The sequence below is a fragment of the Chiloscyllium punctatum genome, chromosome 17 (assembly GCF_047496795.1).
Source record: "Chiloscyllium punctatum isolate Juve2018m chromosome 17, sChiPun1.3, whole genome shotgun sequence".
Taxonomy (NCBI): domain Eukaryota; kingdom Metazoa; phylum Chordata; class Chondrichthyes; order Orectolobiformes; family Hemiscylliidae; genus Chiloscyllium; species Chiloscyllium punctatum.
In genome coordinates, this window is record NC_092755.1 from 62,502,024 (window position 1) to 62,526,355 (window position 24,332).

At 40.4% G+C, this 24,332-nt stretch overlaps 1 protein-coding gene across 1 annotated transcript in view; it reads right to left on the minus strand.

Annotated features, from left to right (window-relative positions):
* Positions 1-3,885: 3,885 nt before the first annotated feature.
* The window catches only part of nos1 (nitric oxide synthase 1 (neuronal)), a 102,815-nt gene continuing 82,368 nt past the window's right edge, over positions 3,886-24,332 (minus strand). Inside the window, exons 27-30 of the mRNA XM_072587302.1 lie at positions 20,573-20,721; positions 19,779-19,973; positions 18,443-18,561; positions 3,886-10,381 (exon numbers count right to left, since the gene is read on the minus strand). Coding sequence (XP_072443403.1) covers positions 10,366-10,381; positions 18,443-18,561; positions 19,779-19,973; positions 20,573-20,721 — 479 coding nt within the window. The 3' untranslated portion in view covers positions 3,886-10,365. The remainder of the gene's footprint in view (positions 10,382-18,442; positions 18,562-19,778; positions 19,974-20,572; positions 20,722-24,332) is intronic.

Below are 24,332 nucleotides of genomic sequence, written 5' to 3' on the forward strand. Positions count from 1 at the left end.
CTGGATGGGTATATAAATAGGAAGGTTTTAGAGGGATATGGGCTAAATGTTGGCAAATGGGACTAGATTAATTTAGGATATCTGATCGGCATGTACAAGTTAGATTGAAGGGTCCTTGCTGTATATCTCTATGACCCTAGCAGTGGGCTTGTTTTCAGAAATGGAGTTAGAGAAGTCAAAAAATCAGGTAAATGATGTGAAAGTGAGGCAGGGCAAGAAATTTGAAGCAAAATTGACCAAATTAATCAGCTTGGGATGAGAACAGGATAAAGCAACATTACAGAGAGATCAACTTTCTGGCAAAATAGGTGAGGAAAAGTCCAGCTACCTCAGGCACAATGATGCATTTTATTTGAAGGACTCAAAGAAGAATTGAGAGTAAGTCAATCTGGACAGATATTCATGATGGTATTGTGGAATGATGATTGCTTAGGCCCTTTAGTTATAGAATGATGGAATGATAAAGTGGAAGAAGGCCATTTATTTGAAATAAATCATCTCATTTAAATTATGAATTATGAAAAATGATAAACAACATGGATCTTCTTTGTAAATTAAAACTGCAAAAGAATCCCAGGAAAATAAAACGTAATAATCAATTGAGGAAAACACAGAAGAAGAACATACTTTGGAAGTGTGAATGACTCCAACTTTTTTTTCTGCAATTGACTTTGGAGTGGATGATGTACAGGGGAATGATGAGCAAGCAAGCCATTTCATGCTTTTATTCAGTTCAATTTAGTGTACATCATTGATTAAACCTTAATTGAATAGCTCATTTCAACCCATTCCTTTTCAAAGTAAAATGTTTCTAAATTTTATATGATTCTTTACTTGGTTAATGTGGAACTGGAAGCACAAGGTCTCAGTAGTCATGAAGCTTCTGCTGATACATCCATCAGAATAGGGTACAATGTCATGACCATGTAGATGCAGTCATGGCCTTCCTTGTCAGTGTTCTATGTCCCATTGTAATGGAGCATTATGTTACACTATCATTTGTGAATAATGTGAATGCTGACTGTTCACATTACTAAGAACGTGTTCTGTTCCTTATATTCCCAATACCAGTTCAATAGATAATAATAGACAATAGGTGCAGGAGTAGGCCATTCTGCCTTTCAAGCCAGCACCACCATTCATTATGATCTGGCTGATCATCCTCAATCAGTATCCTGTTCCTGCCTTATCCCCATAACCCTTGATTCCACTATCCTTGAGAGCTCTGTCCAACTCTTTCTTGAAAGTATTCAGAGACTTGGCTCCCACAGCCTTCTGGGCAGAGCATTCCATACACCCACCACTCTCTGGGTGAAGAAGTTTTGCCTCAACTCTGTTCTAAGTGGCCTACCCCTTATTTTTAAACTGTGTGCTCTGGTTCGGGACTCACCCATCAGCGAAAACATGCTTCCTGCCTCCAGAGTGTCCAATCTTTTAATAATCTTATATGTCTCAATCAGATCCCTCTCAGCCTTCTAAACTCAAGCGTATACAAGCCCAGTTGCTCCAATCCTTCAGAGTAAGATAGTCCCGCCATTCCGGGAATTGACCTCGTGAACCTACGCTGCACTCCCTCAATAGCCAGAATGTCTTTCCTCAAATTTGAAGACCAAAACTGCGCACAATATTCCAGGTGCGGTCTGACCAGGGCCCTGTACAGCTGCATAAGGACCTCTTTGCTTCGATACTCAATTCCTGCAAGTGTAACTGGTGGATCCAGCCACAGCAAGGTTTATTGTCGCTGTTGCTGTGGTGCAAGAAGGGCACCAAGAAATGCTGGAGCAACAGATAAGCGAGAAAGCCCAGGAACTGCAGCAACTTTAGTGGGTGTCAAAAAGCCTGCACATGAATGGGGTCACAGATAAAGGCCCCTTCAGGGTACGCAGAAGGACCAGAGACTTTCATCCTCAATACCATTTCCTCAAGATGAGCTAGGTGTAAAGTTGGCATAGACTGCAGATGTTTTAGGACACTCTTAAAACTATGCCAACTGCTGGAGTGGGATCTTTAACATGAAGGATATCCCCATCCAAAATTGATATTTTGATGGCCACATTGATTAGCTTTTGATTTGAACTCTCAATTCAATTTCAGTGAGTGTTGAGACATTCCTGGTCTCTCTTTTATTCTTCTGAATCTGGTTAAGCAGAATGCAATTTTCAGGCCAATATGCCACCATGCGTGAGGTGTATGTTTGGCTTTCTTGGAAGAAATCTACATAACGACTGGTAAGGCTGTGAACAATCACTCTGATGAGTTCATTTGTCATCATCTGTAACATCTGAATGATTGATCTGAAGATAGTTACGTATGTACCTATATCTCTGTAAGCCTTAGGAGAAAGGGTCCTGATGATGTAAGGGAACGTTAGTGGCATAAAAAAACCATAGAGCAACCTTATGGCGATGTCACAAAGTTGTTTCCCACAGAGCATAAATAGCACAATGTGTGTGGAGTTAGTCAGACAGACAGGTCAGACCATTAGAATGGAGTTAACAGTCCCTTAACAAGATAGCAATGAGCTCAGTACCTGGTATATCTCAGATGGTTCTTGTTTTTGATTACTCCTTGATCAGTCTGTCTTGAACACAGATTCAGTGGTATGGCCTCAAAATCACATAAAGTCCTGGAGTCATCAGCATGTCAATCAGGTTTCCCAAACTAAATTAGTCCCATTTGCCTGCGTTTGGCCCATTACCCTCTAATACATGACGCACTCTACTTTACCACCTCATTCATAAGAGGCATGGATTGGGTAAATAGACAAGATCTTTCCCTGGGGGTGTGGGTGTCCAGAACTAGAGGGCATAGGTTGAGGGTGAGATGGGAAAGATTGCATTTTCATTCATTTGTGTTGCCTGTTTCAGGGAGCTATGGACTTGCAGTCCAAGATCCATCTGTATATCTCCCAAGGGTTCTGCCATTTACTGTATACTTTCCCCTTGTATTTGACCTCCCAAGTTGCATTATCTCAGACATGTCCAGATTGAACTCCAACTGCCATTTCTCCGCTCAACTTTCCAACTGATCTATATTGTGCTATATCCTTTGACAGCCTTCCTCACTTTCCACAACTTTCGTGTCATCTGCAAACTTACTAATCAGATCACCAACACATTCATCCAAATCATTTACAAATATTACAAAGGCAGATCAGTGTAGAACTTATACACTTAATGGTAAGATCCTGGAGAGTGTTGCTGAACAAAGAGACCTTGGAGTGCAGGTTCACAGTTTCTTGAAAGTGGAACCACAGATAGATAGGATAGTGAAGAACGTGTTTGGTATACTTTCCTTTATTGGTCAGAGCATTGAGTATAGAAGTTGGGAGGTCATGTTGTGGCTGTACAGGACATTGGTTGGGCCACTTTGCTAGGATTGGAGGGTTTGAGCTATAGGGAGAGAACAGTATAGGTTGGGACTGTTTTACCTTGTGTGTCGGAGACTGATAAACCTTGTAGACATTTATAAAATCATAAGAGGCATGGATAGAGTAAATAGACAAGATCTTTCCCTGAGGGTAGGGGTGTCCAGAACTAGAGGGTATGGGTTTAGGGTGAGACGGAAAGATTTAAAAGGGACCTAAGGGACAACATTTTCATGCAGAGGGTGGTGTGTGTATGAAATGAGCTGCCAGAGGAAGTAGTGGAGGCTGGTACAATTACAATATTTAAAAGACATCTGGATGAGTATATGAATAAGAAGGATTTAGAGGGATACGGGCCAAATGCTGGCAAATAGGACTAGAGCAATTTAGGGTATCTGCTTGGCATGGATGAGTTGGACCAAAGAGTCTGTTTTTGTGCTGTACATCTTTATGACTCTATGGCATAAATGAAATACATTCGTTCAAAAATACAACTAAGGAATAGTTAAGTTCTGCATGAGAGATGTTTATTGATTATATAAAGCATATCATAGAACATGTTTATTAAGTTATTCACAACAATTCTTGCACTGGTGAGTTATTGATCAAACCATATTGAAACAGAAAACTTCATTTCTCAGGGACACTTGTATTGTAAATGACAGTTGTATTGACATTCGTAAGTGTATTATAAATAATGCAAAATTAATGATGCAGATAAAATGTTCATTCACAAAGTGCAGTTTTTGTGATCAGAAACAGTAAAAGGTTCAGAGTCATTTTGAAATAATTGGACTTACACAAGAGTGAACACCTTGGTCGCACTGACAAGACAAATACATTTCAGGACGTTCAGTAAAGCAAATTTTTAAAAAGGTTTTTCTAAAGCACTAATGTCATGAAGACCATTACAACATCAGGTTATATAGTTATGTCAATGTCATTTGATATATTTCACCTTTATTATGGACCAAGCCAGACCCCCTCAAAACATTTCAAGAAGGTAACCCAGATCCTAACTTTACTAGTTGTTTTAAGCAGGTGTAGAGTGGATATTCCAGGAGAGATCAGCTGGTCAAACCACTTAGTTTTAAACCAAACAGAATTTATTTACAGGATTACTGAATGAAACACAAACAACAGAGAACAAAATACAGAATAACTTAATCTCTCTGAAAACCTAACAACTCATCCCAACTTAATGATGCTGTTCCAAATACTTGCAACAATCCCCATAAACACTACTTGGTACAAAAGGTTAAATCAAACACAAGTTCTTACAGGATAGAAGGCAGAGAGAGAGTACCAACTTGGACCTACTTCTGTGAGTCCAGCAGCCTTTTTTTCACACTACTACTAAAAAAAACAAACCAGAGAAAAGCTGAGCTGAGAGAACTCGCAACACCCCATTCATTGCACAAGTGTTTCTTTTTAACTTGAAAACGTCTTCCTGGGGCAGTATCTGTTTTCTATTATCAAATTGGCCCTAAAACCCTTCAACCCCCAGACTTTTCGGAGTCTGTATCATTTACGGCCTCTCTGAAAAAAAAGCCAAGGATTTCATAATCTTGTTAAAGAAGCAGCTTCATCACACCTTGCACAGTACACACATTAACATGCAATGCCATTTTTAGTCACAGTTCAATAGTCAGCTTTAAGGGCCTTAACTACCCATTTATCGTACAATTGGTGCTCTTTGGGATATGGAGTAGTTTCTTCATGAAGACTGTGCCCTTTTTAAAAATACTGTACTACAGAATCTGTCACATTCCTCACCTCAAAATACCAATGAGGGAAGATTATGGAAATCTAAGTGTTCAATTTCAGAAAGAAACCAATTAAGAAAGAACTTAAAATCTGTTAAATATTTGGTTGGACTTGAATTTTTTAAAAATCTCAGGAGAACATCCTTCCTCATAAGTGCAATGTTTTGGAACAATCTGCCAGAGACGATATCAGAAACAAAGCAATTGAAATTGTTCAAATTTGGGTTGGAAGATGGACTGAGTAATCCTTCTCTCGCCCCACTTATTTTTTAACATTTTGCTAAAATTGTTACATGCCTTTATTTTCATCACAAGGCATTGTGGGGAAATCTTTACACTAAACATAATAAAATTATTAAAATCTCATAAAAGAATATGGAAAGAAAATTTTCTTCAATCATTGTCCTTAGTGAACACATCATAATTGATGAGCAGGACCTTAGATGAAATGAAGGCAGTTATGAACTTAGGGATGTGGGAGTAGCACAGCAGAATTCAGTGGTTGTTTCATTGATTACTTGTGACTTATGTCCTCAGCTCTAACCTCTGCACAAATTCCATAAATTATTCTATATGTATCTCCACAGCTCATCTGTCCTCAGTTATGCTCTTGCAACAAATTTTCTGAGAAAAATCTTTGTAAATTAGGTAGATCACAGGCAATGTGTCTGCAATGTGTCTAACAACAGCAAGCACATTGAAATTACAGACATACATAGGTGTTGGGAACAGGAAGAGACCATTTGGCCTTGAGAGCCTGCTCTACATTTGGTAAGTCCATGATTGTGGTCTCAACCAACTTTTCTGGCTATCTGCAATATCTTTATATTCCCTTTTAGTCAAGAAGCTAACTAACTCTGTCTCAAGACTATTCAATGTATCCTATCTCCACTACTCTCTAGAGAAGAGAATTCCATTGATGGCCCTTTGAGGGAAAAGAAATATCTTCTTACCTCTGTCTTAAATGGGAGACCACATATTTCTAAAGTGTGTTCTTCAGTTTTGCTGTGCCCAACAGGTGGAAACTCCCTTTCAGCATTGGCTTGTTCCCTTGTAATTTTCTATAATCTAATAAAATCACCTCTCATTCTTCTTCACTTGAATGAATACATACCCAGCCTTATTACATAAGATAATTCCCATATCTCAGGAGTGCCTTCTGCTTCTAATGCAGTTAGGTAATTTCTTAAGTAAGAAGACCAATACCAGTGCCCTGTACAATTGTAGTAAAATATCCCTATTTAATATTTCATTCCCCTCATGATAAATGACAACACTCCACTTGTTTTCCCAATCACTTTGTAACTGTATACTAACCTTTTATGATTCAAATACTAGAACACCCAGGACTGCTCCATTCAATAATAGACCAAAGTTAATCCTGTCATTGGTGATATCCCTAGGGCCTTTTGATATGTTATTATCCTGTAACATCCTATAAATTGTGTGTTATTCTAGAAGTGATAGATTATTTAATGCAATCGTTTTTCAGGCTTCCAGTCAACTTTAATTTCACCAAAGTCATTGGTTACTTAGTCATAGAGTCATAGAGATGTACAGCACGAAAACAGACTCTTTGGTCCAACTCGTCCATACCAACCAGGTATTCCAACCCAATCTAGTCCCATCTGCCAGCACCCGACCCATATCCCTCTAAACCTTTCTATTCATATAACCATCCAGATGACTTTTAAATATTGCAATCGTACTAGCCTCCACCACTTCCTCTAGCAGCTCATTCCATACACGTACCACCCTCTGCATGAAAAAGTTGCCCCTTAGGTCTCTTTTATATCTTTCCCCTCTCACTCTAAACCTATGCCCTCTAGTTCTGGACTCCCCTACCCCAGGGAAGAGATTTTGTCTATTTATCCTATCCATGCGCCTCATGATTTTATAGACCTCTACAAGGTCACCCCTCAGCCTCCGACGCTCCAGGGAAAACAGCCCTAACCTATTCAACCTCTCCCTATAGCTCAAATCCTCCAACCCTGGCAACATCCTTGTAAATCTTTTCTGAACCCTTTCAAGTTTCACAACATCCTTCTGATAGGAAGAAGACCAGAATTGCACGCAATATTCCAACAGTGGCCAAACCAATGTCCTGTACAGCTGCAACATGACCTCCCAACTTCAGTGCTCAGTACTCTGACCAATAAAGGAAAACATACCAAACGCCTTCTTCACTATCCTATCTACCTGCGACTCCACTTTCAAGGAGCTATGAACCTGCACTCCAAGGTCTCTTTGTTCAGCAACGCTCTCTAGGACCTTACCATTAAGTGTATAAATCCTGCTAAGATTTGCTTTCCCAAAATGCAGCATCTAACGTTTATCTAAATTAAAATCCATCTGCCACTTCTCAGCCCATTGGCCCATCTGATCAAGATATCGTTATAATGTGAGGTAACCTTCTTCGCTGTCCAATTTTGGTGTCATCTGCAAACTTACTAACTCTACCTCTTATGCTCACATCCAAATCATTTATATAAATGGCAAAAAGTAGTGGATCCAGCACCGATCCTTGTGGCACTCCACTGGTCACAGGCCTCCAGTCTGAAAAACAACCTTCCTCCCATCACCTTCTGTCTTCTACTTTGCTTCAATTCAACTACTATTCATAACTTAACTTAATAAATGCAATCAAGTACTGTATAAACCAAAGCAGTCTGTAGGTTAGTGTGAAATAATGAAAAAGGATCATGAGTTTGAATTTCCACAAATATCAATGACCTGTTCATTAAAGTATTTCTACAGCAACCTTTTCTCTTGATAATATGGTGCTAATAAAATACACCACCTTTATTTACCAACTCTTTGGTAAGATGTTTAATTATGAGCCTATTTATCTAGATAAATACTTTTGATTTGGAGAAGGATTTCACTTTTTTTTACTTAGCATTTAGCAATCTTCTTTACACCTGTTGTACGCTATATTTAATATTCAAAGGGTTAGATTAGATTAGATTACTTACAGTGTGGAAACAGGCCTTTCGGCCCAACAAGTCCACACCGCCCCGCCAAAGCGCAACCCACCCATACCCCTACATCTACCCCTTACCTACACTATGGGCAATTTAGGATGGTCAATTCACCTGACCTGCACATCTTTGGACTGTGGGAGGAAACCCACGCAGACACGGGGAGAACGTGCAAACTCCACACAGTCAGTCGCCTCAGGCGGGAAATGAACCCGGGTCTCTGGCGCTGTGAGGCTAACCACTGTGCCACCGTGCCGCTCCACGGTGAATTATCTAATGTGATCAACAATAATTGTCACAGGGTTAATATTATATTTCGAAATTGCCTAAATCCTGGTTTTCTCTGAATATCCAATACTAATTAGTTTTAAAGGTAAAAGGGCTTCACACTCATTACAGAGAGGTAACTAGTGGTAGCTTAACCTGAGGGTCACTATAACTCAGGTAAGGTGAGAGATTGAGAAGGAGAATCTTTTATGGTGATTTCAGCTGGTAAAGGAATCAAAGTCACAATGTTGTTGTCACTCTGACTCACAAACCAGTCTTCTAACTAATTGACCCCCTTTACAATAAGTTTTGTGTCTACCCTAAATGTCAATTAGATATCATGTCTTGTGCTCATCCAAAAATCTTACTACTTTCCACTTTTTATCTCCCTAGAGTTCCTTAGGATTTCTCTCTTTAGTTGCTCACTAAATATAAAATATATTTCAGTCTTCAACCCGTTTTTTTTAGAATTATTCCCATTCTTTAGCAGTGTCTTGTCTTTATTTGTTATATCCAAGAATGTCTAGGCCAGGTTTTCATGAATGGGATGGGAAGCGTGGGTTGGAAATGTTATTAATGGAAAATAAAGTTATTGGCCATTTGTTCAGCCAATTTATTTATACACTTGCCAGAAGGCCTCATTTGAATACTTGGCTAAACTTCATTGCACTAAGGCCTGTAGGCAACGTTGACACAATTTGCAAACAGAAATAGCTTGTTTGATTGACATCTTTATTATCTTGAAATAACCTGATCTTTGAGGAGTGTTTGTCAATGAATATATGTATATTTACTTCTATAAGATGAAGTGATGTGAAGTACACAGAACTATTTTAGTCATTAATTACTGAGATTGATTGATAGCTTTATGAGAAGATATGGGGAACAATGTAATACAAAAGGAAAGTTGAATGGATGTTTTGTCTTTGGATTCTGACTTGGGACAACTCTCTTGCTTGTTTCAGGACTACTTTGATGTGCCCCACAACTAATGGAGCAGAACTAGCTCTATAAGCAATGCAGGGAAAGAGAGCTGAAATTCCCATCCCCTTAGTGGAACCAGCAAGGATAGGAGTGCTGCATGTGGGCTGGCTACCTGTACCCTTATTCCAAGTTGCACAAAATAACTAGAGCAAATATGGTGCAGGAATCCCAGAATCAGTTCTTCCTGTCATTTTCAAAGGCTTCCTTCCAGACACCATGAAAATCGGGCCTCTGGCTGAGATCGAAGCTTCTTCATTAATCAAAATACCGGGGAAGCCTCATCAATATACAGAACAAAACACACATTTATGCTGCACCAGCAGTCCACTTAGTACCTTGCCATCATGAGTAAGTGATTGCATGTGACTGCATTCCGAAAAAGATCTCAACTAATTTCCATTTGCCACATAATCTGAGCATTACCACATTTGCTATCTTCAAAGCATGCAGACAACAGGACTAGACTTTCACAAAGAGGAAACACATAGTTATTTGTTACACCTGCAAACTTGTAGGAGACACAAAAAGCAAGTTAGTGTCCCGCATCTGTCACTTGTTGATTGAAAATCAAGAAGGTAACACGTAAATCTTTAAAATATATTTTTACTGATAACTGTATTGGTATTTAAAAATGAAACCTACTTATACTGAATTTGTAGTTAAGGAAGTGATGAAGTTGCTTTTGTTTCATGCAACATTTTTTGTTTGTCATTGAACAGCTAAAAAAAAGGTCTTTTGTTTGCTTGCAGCTGATGTTGCAGTTACTTTGAAGCGACACGATGGGAAAACAAAATACAACAGCTCACACCATTTAACATATTACTGAACAATCTCCTTATGTAAAAATATAAAAGTTTAAATAGGCTTTCTTTCTCATTTTTTTTGTCAGCATCAGCAATCATATGGACTTTACTGCTCAACAAAGTTCAATCTTCAGGACTGAACAAAATTTCTTGCAGAGGCCATGAACAACGGTTTCTTTGTGATGTAAACTTCTCAATCAAGCACAGAATACTCTGCAGAAAACAAAAGGGACAAAGGAAATTGCAAAATTAGTGGAACTACACTTAAGGATAATCTTTAGAATGTAATAGACAGGTAGAGGTGATAGGATAGCTTTCCCTGTATTTTTGAGGAGTATTTTAACTCAGTTTTGATTGCTGTGATCTTAAAAGAACTGACACAAATTGGCTTCCTTGTAAGTTTAAATCAAAAAAGATTGTCATTTAGTTTCATGATGCCCTAAATATACACAACAAACAACAACTACCTAGACACACACACGCACAGAGGTTACACAAGAAAAGATGAGTTACAGTTATATTATGCTCTTATCATAGAATAGAATCCGTACAGTGTGGAAACAGGCCCTTCGGCCCAACAAATTCACATCGACCCTCCAAAGAGCAACCCACCCAGACCCACTACATTTACCCCAACCGAACACTATGGGCAATTTAGCATGGCCAATTCATCTAACCCGCACATCTCCCCACACAGACATGGGGAGAACGTGCAAACCTCCAACCCACCAACCTCCGGGTACATCACATCATCCTTTGTTATTTCCGCCACCTACAAACGGACCCCACCACCAGAGATATATTTCCCTCCCCACCCCATCTGCTTTCCGTAAAGACTGTTCCCTCCGCGACTACCTCATTAGGTCCATGCTCCCCAACAACCCACCCTCCCCTCCCAGCACCTTCCCCTACCACCGCAGGAATTGCAAAACCTGTGCCCATACCTCTGTCCAAGGCCCCAAAGGAGCCTTTCACATCCATCAAAGTTTCACCTGCACTTCCACACATGTCATTTACTGTATCCGTTGCTCCCAATGTGGTGTCCTCTACACTGGGGAGACAGGACACCTACTCGCAGAGCACTTCAGAGGACATCTCCTGGACACTCGCACCAACCAACCCCCATGGCCGAATACTTCAATTCCCCCTCTGTCGAGGACTTGCAGGCCCTAGACCTCCTCTATCGCCACTCCCTTACCACCCGACGCCTGGAGATGCCTTATCTTCTGCCTTGGGACCCTCCAGTCCCACAGCATCAATGTGGATTTCACCAGTTTCATCATTTCCTCTCCCCCAACTTTATCCCATTTCCAACCTTCCAGCTCAGCACCGCCTCATTTTTCTTCCCACCTATCCACTCCACCCTATCACCTTTACCCCCAACTCCATTCACCTATTGCACTCTCAGCTACTTTCTCCCCAGCCCCACCTCCCTCCCATTTATCTTTCCACCCCAAGGCACCCAGCCTCATTCCTGATGAAGAGATTTTGCCTGAAACATCGATTTTCCTGCTACTCAGATGCTGCCTGACCTGCTGTGCTTTTCCAGCACTACACTCTTGACTGCAAACTCCACAGAGACAGGCACCTGAGGCTGGAATTGAACCCAGGTCCCTGGCGCTATGAGGCAGCAGTGCTAACCACTGAGCCATCGTGCTGCCCAAGATTACTAACATAGTAATGCAAAACAAATGGCTTGTTTAAAAAGTTTTGAAGATTATAGTGAAATTAATTTCCTGCATTCTGTGAGAATATAAATGTCACAGTACACTTAGTTCCAAAGGTTCTATGTTTGACTGTACCAAAATGTTAGTAAATTCAATTCTGTTCAGCAATAGAGGAGTGGCTGACTACAAATTCTTTGATAGGTCATTCAGGACAACTGGAAGGTGATCACTGAACAGGAGTTCAAAGGTTACAGTTATTTGGAGAAGGAGTCAGAGATAGATGCCATGTTATGAATGTTGCAGTTAACTGTGCAGCTGGGAAGGTACACAACTCCTGTGTATGAGCCTCAGTAAGGAGCCAAGAGCAATTGGATAGCCTGTGCTATTTCAACTCAGCAGGAATTTCTAGGAATTGGTAAGTGGCTAGGTATTAGTGTCAGGTCTCAGGGAAAGTTCTAAAGCTGCAAAACTGGGAAAATTGCTAGGCCTTTTTAGAGGGAAACTGTGAGGTGCTTGTAAAACGTTTATGAGTATTAACACAGCTGCTGAGAGGGTGGGATTTGAAAACTTCTCAAGCAGTGAGCTGTTGCATTTTGGTAAGGCAAACCAGGGCAGTACTTATACACTATCCTGGGCAGTGTTGCTGATTAAAGAAATCTAGGGTTGCAGGTCCACAAGTGCCTTCATTGGTCAGAACACTGAGTATAGGAATTGGGGCACAACGTTGTGGCTGCACGTGACATTAGTGAGACCACTTTTGGAATACTGTGCACAATTCTGGTCACCCTTCAATAGGAAGGATGTTGTTAAACTTGAGAGGGTGCAGAAAAGATTGACAAGGATGTTGCCAGGACAGGAGGGTTTGAGTTATAGGGAGAGGCTTAATAGGCTGGGGCTGTTTTCCCTGCATTGTCAAGGCTGAGGGATGACCTTATAGAAGTTTATAAAATCATGAGGGGCATTAATAGGGTGAATAGCCAAGAGTTTTTTCATAGGGTGGAGGAGTCAAAAACTAGAGGGCATAGGTTTAAGGTGAGAGGGGAAAGATTTAAAAGGGACCTGAGGGGCAAGTTTTTCACGCAGAGAGTGGTGTGTGTTTGGAGGCAGCTGCCAGAGGAAGTGGTGGAAGTGGGTACAATTACAACATGGATGGGTATATGAATAGGAAGAGTTTAGGGGAGATTGGCCAAATGCTGTCAAATGGAATTAGGTCAGTTTGGGATATCTGGCCAGCCTGGATGAGTTGAACCAAATGGTCTGTTTCTGTGCTGTATGACTCTATGACAGTATTTACGAGATGCAACTGAGCAAGATTAGAACTGAGGACAAAGAAAACAGAGCTTGGTGATTCCAGCAGTCTGTGAAGAAGTATACTTGTGAATAGATACTTGAATGTGGTTTTTGAATACAGAGGAAATGTAAACCCAGGAAAGGAGTGTGATTGGCGCGAGGAATTGAAGCTGGCCATGACATTCCAGGTTTTAGGAGAGAATTTCAAAACTAATTTGGCAACCATGAAACATTGTTGTACCCTGTGGGATTTTATGACCCACTCTGTCACTAATGTCGAGGGAGAATTGCTGATAAATCCACAAGTTCCATTTTTATTTTATTTGCAATAGAGGATGTTTGATCATTGTCAAATTACCCATATTAAGCACATCAAATTTGTATGTTAGAAATAGATTGTGCATGTCATGTCGATTGCATTATTGTTCCAATGTGTAGTAAAAGTTTTCAATTGTGTAGTAAAATTTATTGTTGTTTGTTTAAAACTGTGGAATCATGTGGCGTTATTCATTCTGTAAATTCCCTGCGACCCATACTTTGCCTAGTTTTTAAAAAAATGTTAATGCTCCCCAGCAAGATTAGAACATGGAGCATATAAAATTGTGATGTTACATACCTATGTCAGTGCTCACTGTACCTTCCAACTTTTATCTTCCTTAACAATTACTTTCTATAGATGACCAGTGCCAAACATTATAAGGTAGACATTATAGCCAAGAGTGTTCTACATGATGAGATGTGAGAAATAAGATGTAGTTTTTCATTTTGGCTTTTAAATATTACTGCTGTCTGTACACAAAGAATGTACACAAGGAACAACTATGAGGTTGATTAGTTCATGTAGGTTGATTTGATTGGAGTTGGTTTTTAACTTGCTGGCTAGGGAACTGTAGAACTGGCAACACTGTTTTTCAGCAACTACCCAATTAAGAGCCTACCCCTTAGTCTCAGTTCACACACTGTGCATTGCAATCAGGCAATAATTTTACAATAATGGCCCAAATATTCTGATCAATGTCAGAAGCCCTATTTCCATCCCTGATTGGACACTTTAGACAGTGCTTGCACTGAAGATTTTTGTACTCATTTGTAGGATATGGGAATTGCTGGGTGGGCCAGCATTCTAGTTGCCCTTGAGAAGGTGATGGTGAACTGCCTTCTTGAACCATTGCAGTCCATGTGCTGTTTTTACGCTCACAACATTGTTAGGGAGGGAATTCCAGGATTTTGACCCAGCAATGGTGAACGAACAGTGTATAATTTCCAAATCACAATGGCGAGTGATTTGGTTAGGAATTTGCGGGTGGTGTTCCCATGTATCTGCTACTTTCGTCCTTCATAGTGGGAGTGGTGGTGGACTTGAATGGTGCTGTCTAAGGATCCATGGCAAATTCCTGCAGTGTATCTTGCAGGTAGTAAGTATATGTTGCTGCTACTGAACATTGGTGGTGAAGTGTTTGTGGATGGAGTTTACATTATGTGGATTGTTTGTCCTGCATGGTGTCAAGATTCTTCAGTGTTATTGGAGTTTCACTCATCCAGACAAGTGGGAAGTATTCCAAAACACTTCTTTTTTTGTCTCTTGTAGTTGGTAGACAGGCTTTCGGGAGTCAAGCGGTGAGTTATTCACTGCAGTATTCCTAGCCTCTGACTTGCTGTTTGCAGCGACAGTATTTGTATGGTGATTCCAATCATTTTCTGGTCAATGGTAACCCACCCTGGATAATGATAGTGGTGGATTCAATGATGTCAACACCATTAAATATCAAGGGACAGTGGTTAGATTCACTCTTATCGGAGATGGTCATTGCATGGCTATTGTGTGCAGATTGTTACTTGCCACTTTTCAGCCTAAGACTGGACTTTTCCAGGTCTTGACACATTTGGACACAGACTGCTTCAGTATCAGAGGAGTTGCCAGTGATGCCAAACATTGTGCAATTACCGGTGAACATCCCCAGTTCTGACCTTCGATGTTGGAAAGGTCATTGACGTAGCAGCTGAAGATGGTTGGACTTAGAAGACTACCCTGAGAAACTCCTGCAGAGATGTCCTGAAGATGACAGATCTCCAACAATCGCAATCATCTTCCTTTGTGCTAGATATGACTCCAACCAGCAGAGAGCTTGCTCCTCCCCCCAATTCAAAATGAGAAAGTGGACAAGTTTACATTTTGCCACGTTATACACCACCTTTTTTATCCATGCAAAATGTTGAGGGGTCTAGACAGTAGACTGGGAATATTGTTCCCATCGATGGAAAGACTGAGAATCAGAGAACACTGACTTAAGGTAATTGGAAAAAAGAATAATGTCAACAGAAGGAGAAAACTTTTTCCTGTATTGGGTCTTTCAGATCAGGAATGTGTCATGTCAAAATCTGCTAAAGACAAAGCAAATTATAGCTTTTAAAAGGAAATTGGATCATTATCTGAAAAGGAAAAAAATGTTGTAGGGCAATGGGTGGGGGTGGGGGGGGGGAGAAGGACAAAGAAAATTGCTCTTTCGGAGCAAAAGCCAAGGCAAGTTAGGCTGAATGGTCTCCTTCGGTGTTGTAATTAATCTAAATAGCATCCTAAAAGTACTAAAAGACACCAAGGTAGTTCATGAAGTAAAAACAAAATTTGATACTGTGTTGTGTAATCATACATTAGGGAGAAGGTTCAGACTTAAAGGAGGAAAGTGATATGGAGAGGACAAGTGGTATATAGTGAGTTGCATATCTTAAGATGTGGTGTTGGAAAGCATAAATACCAATGTTGGAGTGATTAAAATTGAGAATATTCAAGAGGTTAGATTTGAAGGAGTACAGAAAAACTGGACTGTTATAGAATCAGAGAAAATCATTGAGAGAGGGAGGGTGATGCCATGTAGCGATTTGAAAGCAAGGAGAATTTTAATATCAAAGCATTACTTAACTAGATCTAGTGCAGATCAGCAAACACAGGTGATCAGTAGCCAGGATATAGTATGGGCTAGGGAATTAGTAGAGTTTTCAGAAGGTAGAACAGAGGAGGACAGTTGGAAATTAATTAGTTTACGTCAAATCCAGAGGTTACAAAAGTGTGGATTAGGGTTTCAGCAGAAAAGCTGAGGTTTGAATGGAGTTTTTTTCATTAACTCCTGGCCAGAGTCCTTCTGTTACAAAGCTCTCCATAAATCCACAAATTCAGCAATGAAGAAATTGGCAAGGAAAGTGTACCCTTTTTTGCAGCAGTCACAGCTGCTTTGAAAAGCTAAGTTTGTGTGATAATGATTAAGATGGCAATTGGGTAAGAGGTTAGGGTGCCAGATGGGTAGGGTGCCCTGTAAATAGGGTGCCAGGTAAACAATGGAGTGCTTGAGGAAGATTGTGGGGGGAGTGTTGCATCTGTTGAATGGGTTTGGTGGGGTGGGGGCGGGGGGGGGGGGAGGGGGTGCAGTTAAGATGGGGAATTAGGTTCAGTAATGCAGGGTTGCCAGATGTAACTGTGTGGTGTCATTGGGACCGGGGGGAGTTGATGTCAAGGGTCAGGATAGCAACCAAGGGTGTCAGATCCCCAGGGTGGGGTGGGCAGTGGAGGAAGAGTTTAAGGTTGGGAATGGTCAGGTCAGCAACAAGAGTTGTAAATCTGTCCCATCTTCTACTCTCTGATAGGCCTTTCTCGTTCAAGCCACTCTAGTTTAAGACCTATTAAATCTCTAACTTCTCTTCGGTTTGATAAAGGGACTTATAGTTAAATCATAATCATAGATGCTTTCGAATCTGCTAAGCTTTCTCCTACTTTTTCTTGCTTTTTTTTCAAATTTCAAATTTCAAATCATCTGCAGTATTCAGCTTTTTGAAAAGCAATTTGACTTTTGACTCCTGATTGGGCAGAAGTTCGCTACAGCATTAGCTCATCCATCACCAGTTTTGAAGTCACCAATGCACCAAGTTCAACAGATCTACCAACATTTGTTTTTGGTCTAATCTTCTACGTTACGTTATACTTACCTGCCTGAGGACTCTATTGTTACAAAGTTGAAAGAGTGTATATTCATTTTAAGATAGAAAGTGTTTTCTGAATTTTAAAGTAAATTTAAAATACAGCCAGCTGCTAGCACACAGAAGAGACAGGCTGTTCCAAAATATGTAACTTAAAATATTAAATGGATACCTGAGTTTTGTTTGCTGTTTTGACAACCATTCGAATTTAATCAATTAATTGAAATAATGCCCAGGTTACTAAAACCTAATTGAGTTTGAATTTATTGTATTGATAACATCAGACCAATGACAGGGAACAATGCTGGGGGCATAAAAAAATGGGCACTTTGAAAATTGTCAGAGCAACTGCCATTGATCTGGAGAGCTAACTGCCCATGTATCACCTGAAGGAAATTTCAGAAGGCACTATTTATCAAAAGATATCTTTGCCTGTATAAGCAGTAAAAAGAAGGAAGTCAACCCATGGAGAAAACAGCAGAGTCAGGAAGAAGACGAAGGATGGCCGAAGGGAGAGGAGAAGACCATCTGTATGGACTTTGAGAAATTAAGTTAATGTAATGTTTAATAACTGTGTTATTGAAGCAGCGTTTCTATAGAGTTGGGGTCAGATAGGAATTAGTTAAGAAAAGGGAGCTTAGATTTGCCAATAGTTTTGTTTAGTGTTCACTATGAGAGATAGAATTTTTTTTTTAAATATTGAAAGTAGGAGTTCTCTTTCACTCACACACACTTTTAATAGATTACGAGGTGAGGTGAGCCTTTCTGGGCTCAACCTCCGCATCATAACACTATCAAATATTTAAAACTGATTCTCATGAGTTTTGTTTCATTGATCAACTTCAAATGACTGACTATTTCCACACTATATGCCCTCTCCATTCCTGTATTTGAATAATGGGAATCTTAATTCCAAAGGATGATTACATAAATATTTGACTGAAACCCAGTTTGTGGATATTTCAAAACAGCATGCTAAATATTCAAGAGATTCTGTTAGCAGTTCAAGCATTTCTGCTACATGTGGAATCCCTACAGTGTGGAAGCAGGCAATTCAGCCCATCATGTCCATGCCAACTCTCCAAAGATCATCCCAATCAAACCCACCCTATCCCTGTAACAATTCATTTCCCGTGGCTAATCCATCTAGCCTGCACATCTTTGGACTGTGGGAGGAAACAGAAGCCCCCGGAGGAAACCCACGCAGACACAGGGAGAATGTGCAAAATTCCACACAAACAGTCACCTGAGGCTAGAACCAAACCTTGGATCACTGGTGCTTTGAGGCAGCAGTGTTAACCACTGAGCCACCATACTGCCCACATTCTCACTTCTTTAACTCCATACTTACTCATCTGAGTCCTTCTTGTTTTCTTCAATAAAAGCAATAGATTCCGATCGAAGGCGATTTGTAACTTCATATGTACGAAGTGTAACACCAAATATGTCTTCATGGTAACGGTTTTCATCCTGAATTGTTAAAGAAGACATTGGTAAGACTTAAACCTAGCAAGACATTTTGACAAATGCTAGATATTAGGGATGTCGGCTGTCAATCCTTCAGTTAGATTACGATTTTGTCTTTGTCTACTGTTGTTGTTTAAGACTCATTTTGAGCAATAGTCAATTTGTATGAAAAACTGCACGGGAGAATTAGAAGGGAGAACGTTGTGACTTACAGTGGCCCAAGACATTTATTGAAAATGTAAAGTTTAAAACCACTTCAGGAACAATTTACCAGCTGTTGAAATGAGATTTGTGAAATTAATTGGTCCTTTTCTGGCGTGAAGATCTTGAGTTACATGTCAGGACCATACCTGAAGTGTCAGAGTCCTTAACACATAAAATATCAGCCCTAAATTACTGTGATGAGATCTATTTATTTACAGTTTAAATCCCACTACTCCTTCAAACTCATGGGGAGGATGACAGCAATCTTATATTTTAATTACACTAATTATTCAGCAACTCGTGGTGATTCGCAACACATGGCATATTTTCACTTGCTGCAAATTGCTGTTTTCTTTATGCATTAATACAATTATGCAATAAACCTGCTGGTAGTTTCCCAGCAATTTCTCACCATTGCACTGAAAAACATGGAACACATTATTTTGCATTATGTTTGGAGCAAAACCACCCAAAAGCTGCTAAATGGGAGAATTCGGAATATTCTCCAAAATGTTGGCCAAAATATGCCCTTTTGAAATGTCAAATTCAATGTCAGTTTCTCATATAAAGTGCTTTGTTTTCATTTTTGCTTCTCATGTTTTCAGGTTCTGAGTTTTCCATCGTGCAAATTCTGCACCATTTGTAACAAACTTTTTATAAGTTGCTTCCACACATGAAACTTGGCTAGAAGCACAAAGAGATTCATTACATGATCATGATATGACTTGAAGGTGCCGGTGTTGACTGAGGTGGGCAAAGTTAAAAATCACACAATACCAGGTTATAGTTCAACAGGTTTATTTGGAAGCACGAGCTATCAGAACGGCGCTCCTTCATCAGGTGGTTGTTCACCTGCTGAAGGAGTGGCACCCCGAAAGCTAGTGCTTCCAAATAAACCTGTTGGACTATAATCTGTTGTTGTGTGATTATGATAACACCTTTTCCACAAAAACACAATTGGATAGGAAACATTTTGAGCTTTCCTGAGGATATGAATGGCAATTTGTAAATCTTACTCTCAGCTTGCTGATGAAGACCCCAGCATCTTCCAATGACATCTTTCCATGCTGTTTCAAGATGTGCTGAATAGTTTTCAGTACATCGCCTGCCATGGTAACATCGCCACAAACGTATATGTGTCCAGTGTGCTCTTGAAGAACTTTGAATATTTGGTTAGAAAGCTGTTCATTTAAAATATCTTGTACGTATTTCTGAAACCAGACAGATACTTCAGTACAGTTATTGCAAATACATTCTAGTTTGAAACTTCAAATTTGGAACAGAATTAAATGGACCTCAAAGTATTGGAAAACATGACCAACGGTGATTTCATACACAAAACACCCTCATATCATTTGCTTAACCATTACATCTCAGTGAAAATGTATTTCCAAAGTTTATTAAAATGCCTTTAAGTAACCCCATTGCCCAAATCTTGTACAAGAACGAAAACTACATTTACTGAATTACAAACTTAATCAATGGCCAACGCAGGTGAATTGTGGAGCATTTGGAATTCTTGGCTGTTCCATAAACTCAATATGCTTTCCAGAAATCCCATAGAGATGGCAATAGTCTTTTTTTTAAAAAAAGAGTTGTATTTTGGGTGATAAATAGACTGAGTATTTTGATCAACAAGGGTTTGTCATTTATAGCATTGAAAATTCCCAATGTTTCCAAAGTTCTACATTTGCATTTTAAATTAATTTTACATATGTAAGTAGACATACATTTTTAAAAAATTGCAAACAACAAATCTGTAATTAAATAAAATGTTTTCATGTAAAGAAAATACATTAAACCGTATTACCTTTGGTTTTGTTGGTTCACGGGAGTAAGCTGTATAGAGTTCCTCAAAGACACCTTTACTTTTTACATGAATGGTTTCCTCTCGGTAGATGTGGTCAATTTTTGATTGACGACAGCCAAACACAAGTGTCATGGGACATACTTTTACACCTGAAATATAGAAGCGTGATATCACAAATATTCACAAGGTGCTGTCATTAATGTATATATAAGACATACAGGGGAGCATATTTCCTGCCACATTTGACTTCAATGGAAAATATTCTTTTTGATATCATGTCAAACAGACTGCAATTTACTCTGACTCATTTTGCAACCAGCAAATTTCATCCTCTGCACTGCTAAGCAATTGAAATAAATATACTCCATTGCCACTGAAGGTCATGAAGGTGATTTATGTACTACAAAAAATTGAGGCGAAGGCTGTGAACACTGTAAGCCCATATCTTCTGAAAGAAGTTGATTAATCTAAAGTTAAATATGGAATGAAGAGCAGGACAAAATTGATTATGTTTGGAGGGATTCATTGAATCGATATGAAGAGGAAAGAAGTGTTTCCATGGACTCTGCTTCTTTCAACTGAATCTTCCCAGCTCCTGAACAAAATGGGCCACGGTAAGAATGTTGGAAAAATGGGATGAAATATCCAGCAAGGAGCTTCCAAACATCATGAGCAAAAAAGTCCCATTTTCCAACCAAGCATTGAACAGCAAGATAAGATTCTTGCTAGTGAAACGTCTCACTGTTACTTAATCTTGTTTCATTGCTATGTAGTTTTCCATTCTCCAACCCACCAGATAGAAACTAGGAGCCAAGGATTCCTGACAGGAAAATTAGAGTGGTTACCTGGTGACTTCGGCTCATTGCTTGCTCCTACAGACCTCTACCTTGGACTCTCAGAAACATCATCTCAGGGCACATTCTGCACAAACCCCAAGTCTACGGATATTGGCAACAGACACAAATCAGTCTCATGACACAGCTCTGATCCACTTGCACTTAAGTGTTACACTTTGGAACACACTGGGATTTCTCTTTGCAATGCTACTGCAGGAACACTTTGCATGCAGTGAGGGGTATCCTGGGGTCTGCACTCAGTCTCTGAACATTGCTGACTTTGTATCTACTTTGATGCTCACAACATCCATGCTTTGCCTTACCTTACCTTCTGGCACACTGCATCCATTGTCACACTCTAAGGGCTCTTATTATTTCTGTCTTGCCTTGCTGCCAAGAGCGGCTTCAGGCAGGCAGCTTGTCATGGTCATCAAGAGGGGTGGACATGTTGCTGTATAGCATGGTCTGTGTCAATCTCATACCTGCAGCATGTGACAGCAACCTATGTGACAAACACACTGCATGTCCCTCAATCAAATGGCCATGTATAGAAATTAATGGTGAGTATTCATCAGTCATGCCAAGGGCAACTGTTGTCAGTCAGGAGTTTTTGATAGTCAGTCAAATACATAGTCCAATCATAGTCCAGGGGCTCGAACACAGTCAGTCATCCTCTTGAGCAGTCGGAATCAGGGTCTGGATTTCAGTACAGTGTGAGGATTGGACCGCATTTAGGACTGCAGGTCCTGCACAAGCAGTTGGGAGATTTGAGGAGTGCCTGGTGGCAAGGTGCATAGAGATCAGTCAGGGGTCTAGCTAATCAGTTGGGGTGGTCTTGGTCAGTCCTTGGGATACAAGTCAAGAGGCGTTATCAGGGCCCACTGCAGTGGTAGGGAATTGGGCGGAATTCAATACTGAGGCAGCAACCTGCGATGCAGAGAGTCTAGGGAAAAGGTCAAGAAGAGGGAAGATTTGACCTAGTTGTGAGGGGTGGTGAGACGCTAATACATGGGAGGACTGCAGGAGGGGTATTAATCACCAGAACCGTGAACACAGTGTGGGTCTGTGGAGCTCAATGATGGGGCAAAAGTGAGGACTGCAGATGCTGGAAACCAGAGTTTAGATCAGAGTGGTGCTGGAAAACCACAAAAGGTCAGGCAGCATCCAAGGAGCAGGAAAATTGACGTTTCAGGCAAAAGCCCTTTATCAGCTCAATGATGGGCAGGTCTAAGCTGTAGCGATTCGTCCCAGAGAGGGTGGTGTGCGGGGGCAGTGGGGTGGGGATAGTAATGATACAAGATGAAGATGTAATTCCAGGTGAGGGCCCAATGAATAGTGCCAGGAAGAAAGGAGTGTGTAAATTTGGGAGGTGTTGGGGGGGGAAAGGGGGGAGCCTTTATGACCAGGCTGAGCCTGAGACTCATAACCTGCAGCACCTTCCAGATTCAGTCAACTCTGAAATGCAATGACTGCAGAATAGTTGCAACCACTGTCATAGTCGGTGGAGTCAGTGTGTTATTTTTAACTGTCCCAAAGTCAGGCTCCACTCCTGAGTGACGGAAGGTTGATCTAGAGACAATTGCTTTAACCAGGCACTTTGACATTGTCTGTAAACATAACGTCATGTATGTGAAATGCAGGCAGTGTTTAACTATAAGGGGTACAAATCCTGGTCACAAGGAAACTTGACTGTGCCATCAGTTATTGCTGATTGAAGATAGTTATCTCTGTGATGCAAAAATAATCACAGGCCACCTAAAAAAGTGGCCCTCAAAGAGCAAAGTTAATGAAAGATCTCATAAGTTGCACAGGGGTATATATTGATCTTTTATCACCCTGAACAGTAAGTATTCTGCAACATGTTTTTATGTGTAATGGCAGTTTTTTTGTATTGGTGACCTGAGGCTTGGAGCACAAGGTCAAGTGCTAATGCAGCATAGACAACCTCCTACAGTTTCTCTGTGACATGACTAATGTTGCATTCAATGGAAAAAGGTTGAATGTCAAAATATCATGTAAAGAATGCCCCCTGTCCCACTGTGTAGAGGAGTAGTGGTAAATCATCATTGTGAGTAATTCGAATGCTGACTGCTCACAATACTAACGACATGTTCAGCTTCTGATGCTCCCCCATATGGGTTAATTTCCAAGTCTGACTGTTGGGTCTAGCTCAAGCAGATGTTATCATCACTGTTACTGCAATGCAACAAAGGCACAGACAAATGGAAAAGGTAAGGAAGTGTCAGCAAGCTCAGGAGCAGCAGCAACCTCCAAGGGCCTTTGTACACCATGCACATGATGAATCCACAGCTGAAGGTCACCTCCACATGCTCCGGAAGACCATAGCCTTTTGCTCTCGAAATTATTTTCTCCAGATAATGTCGGCACAGTGAGGATATCCATTGACACTGAGTCATGCCAACTGCAGGAGTGGATCATGCCATCTGATGGAATGGGTGGCCATCCTTTCCCTGTGGCCATTGAGGTAACAGTTGCATTGAACCTTTTTGGTACTTGTTACCTTCTGGGAGCCACTTTGTGAGTTCTTCTCAATCCTCCCCGCCACAAATGTATCAAGATTGATACCAGGCCATTTGTGCCAAATCACATTGTTTCATTTTATGATTGGTTTGGATTTTGAAAGCTTTCCACTCTGTGATGGTCCCACATTGAATAAGGAGGAAATGCTGGTTACATTGGGCAATGGATAAAGACTAGTGCTGATTTAGACAAGTTATAAGATGGGATGTGGTGAAGATCAAGCAATCTGTGTAGCTTGGTGCTTTAGATATAGGAATGTACACGAGTATGTGCAAGAAAGTCAACCATTCCATTTATGTGCCCTGAGAAGAGTTGGTTGTGAATGTCATCCTATTGCATTCACAGAGAAGGGCAACTCCAGACTGCCAACACTTGACCAGGTG